This window comes from Nannospalax galili, unplaced genomic scaffold, assembly GCF_000622305.1.
Source record: "Nannospalax galili isolate Female #2095 unplaced genomic scaffold, S.galili_v1.0 scaffold281, whole genome shotgun sequence".
Taxonomy (NCBI): Eukaryota; Metazoa; Chordata; class Mammalia; order Rodentia; family Spalacidae; genus Nannospalax; species Nannospalax galili.
Window position 1 is genome coordinate 8,279,787 of NW_008349068.1, and position 10,942 is coordinate 8,290,728.

Consider the following 10,942-nt stretch of genomic DNA (forward strand, 5'->3'; position numbering starts at 1 on the left):
ATATAGTCTCCATTACTATAAGAGAGGGTTCATTCACAGTACTTTTGAAAAATGCCTGGTCTCATAACTTACATTGAAAAATATGACAGAATATATAACTACTGAGTTAATAGATATAAAACTTAATAGACATTATCTTTATAAAGACAATACTTTATTATTTTTATTTTATGTGTGTGTATATTGCCTGCATGTATGTTAGTATACCCGTGTCGTGCAATGCCTACGGAGGTCAGAAGAGGGGATTGGATCCCCTGAAACTTGAGTTATGTTTGGTTGTGAGCTGCCATGTGGGTGCTGGGAATTGAACCCAGGTCCTCTGCAAGAGCAGTCAGTGCTTTAACTGCTGAGCCATCTCTCCAGTTCCAACATTACCTTAACTAGAAAGTAATCAAATGTAAACTCAACTTTTTACCCAACCTTCATAGCAGGTGCAGAGTTCCATATTTCAGAATACACTCTAAAAAAGCGTTTTTACATGATCTCACTGGGTCAGAAGAATTCACAATAACTCTTTCAGACATATAACCAGAACTAAAGAAGTCCTAAAACAGAACTGCTAATACAGAAATGAAGGCAAGGGTCAGAAAACACATGGAAAAGCACTTATTTTAGGGAGAGTTACTTAATGAGGTTCTGAGAGACAAAGTCCACATATGTGTCTTGACTTCTTAGGGGGAATCATTTTTTTAAGTCGTTTGGGAATGATGCTGTGGTGAGCTTCATTGTGTTGTGAATTTGCTTTATTATTCCTTCATGGAGCAGTGGAGAGGATGGCCAGCATCTATCCTATCTGAAGTAACATCTTCTTTTCCCTTCCTCTTAGCTCCCTGAATCAAATGCACACTCTGAGTAGACGGCTTTAATGAAGCCTCTGACTATTTGGCACAACACATTGCAAGAGAAAAGCAGAGGAACAGAGAAATACAGAGTTGAGGAAAAGGTGACTCTGAGTCAGGAAACTTCTTAGTGTTGGAAGCCTAATACATATTAAAAAAGGCATTTATTATTAGTACGTTTTCCATATTTAGAAACTAGATTGTGTTTACTTGCCTGCATATGACATTCTTGAGAAATTTGTTTTTCTTTAAAATTTTTGATTTGTTTTGATTTTATGTGTGTGAGTATTTTTCTTGCATGTAAGTAAATGCACTAAAGATGGTTGTTAGTGGCCATGTATGTGCTAAGATCTGAGCCAGAGTCCTCTGGAAGAGCAGCCGGCGCTCTTAATCACTCTCTAGCCCCCTAAGTTTGTATTTCTTTATTCATGTGCTCTATTTCTGCCCTTCCCAGTGTCAAATTACCCAGGTAGTTTCAAATATTTGCATCACCAACCCTGGGTAACTAAGATTTAGGAGAATAAAAAGAATCAGGATGTAGATTTTATCAAAGGATCTTTGTCAGCTTAATTACTATGTATCCTAGGTCTCTACTAAGAAGTCATCCATATTCTAGGACATTTGTAATATAGGAAGCATAGTGCAGGTTTATGTAGCAACAAAATCATCCTTGATTTCCTTATAGTAGTTCCAGCCACCTTTCATTCTGTCACGATATATTTTTAGTTGCTATGAGAAGGCAATCTGCCTTATTTTGAGGTTTTCTGGAATGTCCTTTAACAATGAGTGATTTACTCTAGAGTAGATCGAGAGTTTTCCCCTCTGATTGGGCTATTCAGTAATGCTGGTGAAGTGGCAAGCACCGGCCTGACATCTGTGCCTCAGCATTGCTCAGACACACAAAGCAAGCATTTATTTGAAAAGACAACTCCAAGTGACATGAATAACCTTTTATCTTCAAAAAGGCATCATTAGGAACAACCACACAGTTGTCAATCCAGGCAACCCTGTAGCAGCCACAGGCACAACTCAGTATTAACTTGGCTGTCTTTTCCGCAGCTGGAAGTTGGATTAATGTGAAAATGATCATTGGAGGAAGTATACATGTATTCTACTTTTAAAGGCCTTTCTTCCTTATAAACATTTCCAGGAAAATAAATCATCTTGTACTTTTCACCTCTAGTAACAAATGGTTTCTTACACAGGTATTTTCAATCAGCTTTTAAATCTGAGGCTACTCAGATGCAAGCTGACAGCTGTAATTTCTTTTTGTAGAGAGGCTGTTTTATGTGTCACAAGTGTTCAATACATGTTTGATAGAAGTTTATAATGTGTCTATGGAAGCCAACACCCCACACCAGAAGGCAGAGTGGTTCCCTGGCTGGGAACTGCCAATACTGTCATGTTGGATATTTATCTTTTCCACTTGGGGGATGGCAGTGAAACAACTCCATAATGAGGTTCTGCTAGTATCTGCAGGTCTTAGAGGACTTGTGGACTTCTTTTACTTTAAAATGACAGAAAAAATCACACTACAGAACTCCTCCCTCAACATTTTTCATTGGGATTTTGGTCAAAGTTAATACATCTTGACCTCAAATTGCAAAACAAGTGAAGGATAGCCCTCCCAACTCCATTCATTTCAATAAATGTGTTTGCCAGAATCACTGGGAGAGTTTGCAAAATTTTATACGACTAGGATCCCTGCCTAGGGCTCCTGATGCAATAAATCTGTACGAAGTCTAAAGTTTCAGGTGATGTTGATGCTTCTGTTTTGAGGACCACATTTGGGAATCACCTGACTTGTGGCATTGTATTTTAGAAACCTGAAGAAAAATTATGTCATCACATTAGCATTATTACCATGTTCAGTGAGGGACTTTTGCTAGGGACTTTTATTTAGGAGACTGAGAGTATTAGTTAAATGCATGAACAACATGTCAGTTAGTCAATAAGTTACATTTACTAGATGTAATGAGTCTTCTCATGTGATTTTTCCCCAAACTTAAGTCCATTCTGTGTTTATCAGAAGATCCAAATATGATGTCCCATATGAGGGGGTTTTAATAAAACCAAGAGATTCGTTTTGCATATTTCATATATATTTGTTGTTTATCAAGGAACCTTAAACTATGAGACAAACCTAATGCATCATTTAGTTTCATCCCTTGCTTTCCAAGAAGGATCAAACTTGAACACATGCGGGTCCTGTTCTGCCTAGTGTATATTTTAAGAGACTGCTACATACCTCATTAAATTGTCCTAATGTCAGTAAGAGTTATTCTCTATGTTCTCAACTCTCTATTTTTATTTTTATGTAGAGCCACGAGCTGCTTATATCTAAGGTCATTTATTCCTGTTCAGTCCTGAGTGGAAATAGAAAGTTACTGTCCTGAACACAGTTACAATTTATGTTCTAGAAGACTGTCATGAATAACCCCTGATCCCATCTTAGCTCAGATTCATCCAGTTGCATTTATCTTTCCTATTTGCCAATGGTTTCCTCTCACAAGACTGTGTTTCTGAGATTGAGAAGGCCAGAATCCAAAATCATTTTATATTTGAACATAGTCTTTGGAGTTATTGGCTAGGATTTAGATCTGTTCTCAGAGAACCTCTGCATGTAAATACTAGGAGGCTTTATGGGCTAAGCATTACCAAAATTGTACAAGGATCTTGGTATGTTTTTAATGACAATTCTTAGTTTTGGGGTTAGAAATAAGATCATATCTATCATGTTTTTCAAACATCACTAATATTATTTCCAAATAGATTACAAGACATTTATAGAAACAACCAAATTATATCATCATTTTGAAAAGTCTTTTCAAGGAAAATCAACAAAGTGATGTCATTTAAAGAAGAATAGGCATACTTTTAAGCATATATTCTTTTACTCTATTTAGCTCAGATACTGAGATGCTCATGACAATAAGGTCAAGGTCAGCATTTGGTCTTTTGGTAGGCCACTCTGCTTTGTTTTATGTCATTCTGATCTTCTTGAAAACACTAGCTCTTGGTCACAGGGAGCATCTTCAGAGGTGGGGCACCTGTGATAGCACTGAGCAGCAATCCAGGGAAGGCAGGTGCAGATGGGGTCCTAGGAAGTACACAACAGTGGACTGTTAGAAATATCTGAAAAATGAGCTAGAAATTAGGAAACTCATGTATATCTATATATAGAAGTTTGTTTGGGTTATAATACGTAGGAGACCTAGGTTTGAAAAATAGGTTATAGGGATAGAAAGCTAGCTCTCTGGGAAGCTTAAAAAAAAAAACCCAACTATTTTAATGTTAATGACAGTGAGTGGTATTTCTTGAGATCATTAGTGGCCCAGAAACTGCAGAGCTGGAAAATTAGCACTAGTAGTGCTTACTTATCAATTATCTTACTGGTCAATCGCAGTGACCCCATGCCACAAGAACTGTTACTATCTATATTGACAAGATGAGGAGACTATCTCAAACAGAAGTTAAGTTGCTTAAGGAAACATGATTTAGTAAGTTGTGGGGCTTCGAGTAGTAGAAATATTACCATCACTGTTTCAGGAGAGGTGAAGGTTCAAGGGCACTAACTTTTCTAAGACACACTTCTAGCGAATGGTAAATGTATTAGTTACTTTTCCGTTACTGTGATAGAAACACCATGACTAAGGGAACTTATAAAAGAAAGAATTTATTTAGTTTAGGGTTCCAAAGGGGCAAAAGTCCATCATGACAAAGAGGCACTGTGGCAGAGGTGGCTAGAGGAGGAGTGGAAGCTAAGCTCTCACATCTTCAAGCAGGCACAGGAAGTAGAGAGTGACTGGAGATCCAGTAAGGCTTATGAGCTCTCTAAGCTTGCCCCCAGTGACATGCTTCCTCCAGGATGACCACACTTTCTAAGACCTCCCCAAACAGTGCCACCAACTGGGGACAAAATGTCCAAATATTCGGAGCCTCTGGGAGACAAACCATCACAGGGGCAACCCACATTCAGGGTGGTTCTTCTTCAATTAATTGTCTTTCAAAATATCGTCACAATCGTATACAAAAATGGACTTTACTAATACTCTAGACATTTATTAATTCGATAAAGTTGACAATCAAAATTAACCATCATACCTCCTGATTTCCACAGTGGCTCACTAATTTGCATTCCTACCATCAGTCTATAAGAATGCCTTAATTCTACTGCATCTTATGTGGTACATTCTCATTCAAGCCACCACAGTAAATCAGCATTTGTAAAGAAGCTTTGCCACTCTAGAGCTCATTCTTTAACCACAACCTTTATTAACTCAGAGTCAATGCAAAATCGAGTTTCAAGTGGCTGAGTCATTGCAGGGAATCGTACATGAACTTCCAGGACAGTGCGAGTTATAGATGCAGTACAAACTTAGAACTCACCAATGAGAGTGGGGTCAAACAGCTCCCAGCCAGCAAGGCCCACTTGGTATTCAGGTTCCAGTTTCAATGTCTCCCTAATTAGGCAAAGAAGCCATGCAGAATGGTGTGGATCTAAACCTGCAGGCAGAGATGGAGTGGTCTTAACGGGAATGAAAGGGCTTGGAGACAAGGTGGAAAGTAGGGAACAAGACAAAAATTGAGTTTCAAGTGGCTGAGTCATTGCAGGGAATCGTACATAAACTTCCAGGACAGTGCGAGTTATAGATGCAGTACAAACAGAACTCACCAATGAGAGTGGGGTCAAACAGCTCCCAGCCAGCAAGGCCCACTTGGTATTCAGGTTCCAGTTTCAATGTCTCCCTAATTAGGCAAAGAAGGCATGCAGAATGGTGTGGATCTAAACCTGCAGGCAGAGATGGAGTGGACTTAATGGGAATGAAAGGGCTTGGAGACAAGGTGGAAAGTAGGGAACAAGACAAAAACTATGAATTTCATCTATATTGGAGAATAAATAAACTCATTAAAGGAGGGTAAAAGGGAAAGCAACATGTGGGGGTTATGTTTAATGATGGTGTGAGGGGAACACCATTTATATATGTCTAAATAAAGAAAACGTATATCTGGAAAGTGAATTTTATGAAATTCTTTTTTTTTTCAGCAATCATTCCGCCCAAGATTCCTTGGTGTAGCCGAGCAGTTACACAATGAAGGCTTCAAGGTGTGTTGCATTTTCTTTCTTCAAGCAGCTTTCTGTCAGCATTGATATTGGTCCACAAAATAAAATACTGCACAAATAGGAAATGTGTTTTTTTTTTTCAATTTGAAATGTTTAACTATTGGTAGTTAACAGCTGATTGTGTGTGGGGGGGTAGAGGTATCATTTTCTTTAGTTGTATAGCCAATGATAAGTTGCCCTTGTTCCCGTAAGTAACCTCCCATCCATGTTCTGGCTTGACCCTCTATTTAAACTCAGTGGGTCACATGCAAAAGGAAGACATGAAGTTGGGAGGGAGACTCCTGATAGGAAGGGTTCCAGAGGAACGAAGAAGATCTGAGTGGAATGGGCGTTACAAGTGATGAAAATTGATTATGTAAACGACTGAAACTGTCAAACAATAAAAGTTAAACAAAGAATCTTCAATAGAATACAATGATCAGAAAGACCTGGTTTAGCAAAATGACCACAAATTCAAGTAGTCGTCTGCTAAAAGTTTAGAAACTTTAGATGAAGCATAATTGAGACACATTCCAACATGTTTTCATGTCTTTTTCCCCTTTACTTCTCTTGCTTTCTTGTGAGGTCATAGCTTCCAGCTGGTACAGTTACAGGCACAGTATCTTTGCAGCAAATCCCTCTGCACACAGCCTGGTTCAGTAAAATGAAGTTATTCCCATGGCTCAGAGTATGCCTGTGGCCATGGCTTTGTTGACCTCATACAAATAAATTCTGAGCTGTGAATAATTCTTTTACCTTTTATAAAAGCAGTTACAGTCAAGGTTCTTAAGGTTTTCCTTACTGTAAACATTTCAAAAATATTCAAAATGCCCATGCCCCAAGATTCTGAGCTCAAGTTCTACCCTTGTCCCATGCTACATACATGTTTTTCTTCTTTGTGCTGTGATACCAATCTCCCAGTAGGCTTCCTTTAGTTACAAAGGTCTTCTTCTGGTACAGTAACTGACTTTCTATTTTTGCAGCTTTTTGCCACAGAAGCCACATCAGACTGGCTCAACGCCAATAATGTCCCTGCTACCCCAGTGGCATGGCCATCCCAGGAAGGACAGAACCCCAGCCTCTCTTCCATCAGAAAGTAAGAATGGGACAGATTACTTTGGGTTGGTTAAAAAAAAATAGAAGATGATTTGTGGAAGCTAGTATAAGATGAATGTCTCATTTTACTCAGTTTCAAGTTTTTCAAAAGCTGTCTTAGTTAACAATTTTACAAATAAATGAATTTGTGGAGGCCAACTTCATTCTTATGAAATTTTTTACTACTATAGAACATATATGTGTAACACCATGTACAATTAGTTAACATCTTTCAAGTATTTCTGAATAGAGTCTGTCCTTAACAGACACAAGTGAAAGCTTGAAGAAATTAATGTAGCACTTTATACATCATGTCATGTATATGCGCAAAAATATGTATATACGTGTGTGTGTGATTGATCATCTCCATTTCACTGAGGTTGGGCACTAGTAGGTCTCTTGAGCACTTGCTACATGGAGAAACCTGGGAACTTTGATAATGTCACCCATTGAATTAATTAAATGCTTGTTCCTTACACCATATCACCACCAGATTTTGTACGACATGTTGTGTGAGATTTCATCAACAGCAGGGGATCAGCAGTTACAAAACCATGTGGCATGAGTACACAGTAGATATTTCTTGTTTTTTCCAGAATGTTATATCCTATTGAATAACTACATCATACCAAATTCTATGCAATATACTATTTATTAAGAGCTCTTAAGTAATTGTCAAATTAGTGAAAGAATGCTTTGTGTGTACAGACCTTTTAAGTCTTTCAATCATGCTATGTCTACTGCTTAGGTTTGTAAAATGAAAAACAGCCCTATTTTATGCTTTTGACATGTAAACTTGTCAGTGTGTGAAGCAGTTCAACAATAGAATGTGGTATAGGTTAATTAAAAATCAGGTGACTTGTATTCTCTTACTACCTCCTGTGAGTGGCTGGGAGGCAGACGGTGAAGCAGATGAAATATGCGCATGGGAGCCTGGGGCGGAAGGGACTTTAAAGATGATCACCTCTTCGTAAAAACAAATTCAATCAAATTAGCCATTCTTACTATGGTCAGCTGGTATTTTTAAGAGAAGACAAATTTTGCATCCTGTTAGTTAGAGCTTCACCAGAATTCTTTCAAGAATACAATACAAATTATAATTCTCTGATGGGTATAATTTGAACATCTACTTAGAAGTTAAGGAGGGCAGATGGCAGTCAGCTCAGCGTGGCATTGATTTTAAACGGCTGAGAGTATAATTTATGTTAGTTATTTTGAAGCTAATTATAAAACTACATTGTCAACTATAAGTTTTTATTTATTTCTTCTTCTAGATTGATAAGAGATGGCAGCATTGACCTAGTGATTAACCTCCCCAACAACAACACTAAATTTGTCCATGATAATTATGTGATTCGGAGGACAGCCGTGGACAGTGGAATTGCTCTCCTCACCAATTTCCAGGTATGCTCTTTCCTTTAGATACAGGCCACATACAGGTTTAATTCCCAGGCTTCCCCCAAGAGTGTTAATCATTCTATATATCTCTTTCTCATTCCCCTTCTTGGAGCACTCAGAATAGGGAGGGATGATTAGTAGAATCTAAAGCATTGGTGTTAACATGGTAGGTCATGGCCGGATGGCTAAGCGCCAGTGATCAAGCAGCAGAGGTAATCAAAACCAGGAATAGGGATGGCTCTTTCATTATCTCCTCAGTTATCCTTTGAATACAAAGCGAGACCATAGCATGGAATAAAGGTGGAAGTTCTGTCTCATTGTCTCTTAATGAAAGTCATCGCAGGAAAGCAGCAGCTTCTGGAGGGAAGGCGCAGCTGTAACACATGTACTTGTCCAAGTCACAGAAAATGACTACATGAAGCACCGAGCATCACAGGGAGAGCCAGAATCTGAGACTCATTAACATGTTATGCATCATACTTTTTCCTTAGATTTAGTCCCTTTGGGGGATGTTTGTTCATGGTGAATTCTAAGACATGGGAGAAGTCCCCATGAAATAAAAACCACCGAGCATCACAGGGAGAGCCGGGATCTGAGACTCATTAACATTTTATGCATCATACTTTTTCCTTAGATTTAGTCCCTTTGGGGGATAAGTTTGTTCATGGTGAATTCTAAGACATGGGAGAAGTCCCCATGAAATAAAAATAATTACACCTGTCATCCCATACTCTGAAAATTGGGAGCAGACACTTACGACTTTCATTCCTCATCTATTCTGCATTTGCTTTTTTTTCTTATCGGGGTTGCTAACATTCTTGACATTTTATTTCAGGTTACCAAACTTTTTGCTGAAGCTGTGCAGAAATCTCGCAATGTGGACTCCAAGAGTCTGTTCCACTACAGGCAGTACAGTGCTGGAAAGGCAGCATAAGGAGCAAACACCAGTCCTCTCCTTGAATCAGCATGAGCCACACTTCTCTAAAGGAACTGTTCCCAGCCTATCTCCAGAGAAGGCGATTGATGACAAACTTTACTTTGGGTCCCTCTGTTATGCCTTAATAACCTGTACCTTTCACTATTAAATTTTTGTCAGCTACTGTTTCAAAACCTTGGAGTATTCTTCATGAGGACTTCAAACATTCATACCTTGTTTTGGTGGACCAGACTTCCTGTGTGCTTATTTGCAGATAACATTTTATGGTGCTGATTAATAATGATCAACATAGACAAAGTTACTATTTTATCTCCTGAAATCTACCTTAAACATACTTTTTTGTTTATAAGTAAATATGGTACACTCAGGACCCACTAACAGGACAGAATACCATAAAACTTTGGTAAAGTGAAATATAGATTTAATTTATGGACTTCATCATGATGGTTGTGTAGTGTTTCTTTTTGATAATGATTCTGACTTATCTAGCCAATCTAGGAGTATCATTGTCTCTTCCCTTGAGACCTACCATGAGATTAAGGATTTCTTGAAAGGCTACTTGCTTGTAATTTTGGTTTTTGAAGTGTGTCAATAGACTGTAGAAACACTGAGACACTAAAGTTCTTAGTTTTCTCATTGGATTTTTGACCCAAGCCAAGCGAAATGTTTAGATTTATGACACTCATCCTCTGCCCACATTTGGAACAATTTGGAAGTCTTCTTTGTTCCCTACATCTGCTAACCATAGGGTCCCATTTCCTTCCACACACAAGACAAGTTTTCTTTCAGGGTAAACTTTGTCACTTTTAACCATTTTGTGTTATTACAAGTGCTCTAATTGTGAACTTTTAAATAAACTACTATTAAGAGACAATGTAGTTGAATTATTGCATTTATTTATTTACTTAGCATTGCTGTACAAAATTCATTTATTACTATTATAAAACAAGGTTTGGGGACAGGATCTTATTGCTTGTTTTTCTACACAAGTTCATATAGGCTACAAAAACTTTAATGTTAAAATAAGCTGTAGCTGGGACATTCTCATTCTTTCCCCTTATCCATCTCTTATAAGTCTCAATATAAGATTACTAAGGTGGTTATGTAGTTATCTGCATCTTTGATTTGAATCCTTTCAAATGTATGGCTACAACCTGAAGACATTGTCACCAATATATAATAATATCATTTCTCTGCAGTGCTCAGGTTGAACTCAGGCCTTATGACTGCTAAGCAAGTGTTCTATCACTGAATTCCACCCTAAGTTCCCAAGATAAACTTTTAAATACTGTCTTGCATAACACAAAGAATAGTAACTGAACACAGAAGCTGAGCAATATTATCTAATGAAGCAGTACTCAGGTCCTGAGATAATGATTCCATGATGGATTTGTTTCTTTGCTTCTGCCCTGGGGTCAATTGATTACCATTTTGTACAGATCTACATGAAAGTGTTTCAAATTTGTTTTCTCTTCTCTCGGTTACCACTGTGAATGAAACCTTCAGTATTTCATTCCTATAATCTTGTAACTGTGTGAAGTCCCAATCATACATTCATTTGCTGAAAAT

The 10,942-nt window shown here is 38.0% G+C and overlaps 1 protein-coding gene across 1 annotated transcript in view; it reads left to right on the top strand.

Annotated features, from left to right (window-relative positions):
• Cps1 (carbamoyl-phosphate synthase 1) overlaps nucleotides 1–10,247 on the top strand; it is a 120,303-nt gene extending 110,056 nt beyond the window's left edge. Inside the window, exons 35-38 of the mRNA XM_008846248.2 lie at nucleotides 5,887–5,946; nucleotides 6,927–7,039; nucleotides 8,313–8,442; nucleotides 9,272–10,247. Of these exons, the coding sequence (XP_008844470.1) occupies nucleotides 5,887–5,946; nucleotides 6,927–7,039; nucleotides 8,313–8,442; nucleotides 9,272–9,370 (402 nt within the window). The 3' untranslated portion in view covers nucleotides 9,371–10,247. The remainder of the gene's footprint in view (nucleotides 1–5,886; nucleotides 5,947–6,926; nucleotides 7,040–8,312; nucleotides 8,443–9,271) is intronic.
• The last annotated feature ends 695 nt before the right edge of the window (nucleotides 10,248–10,942 follow it).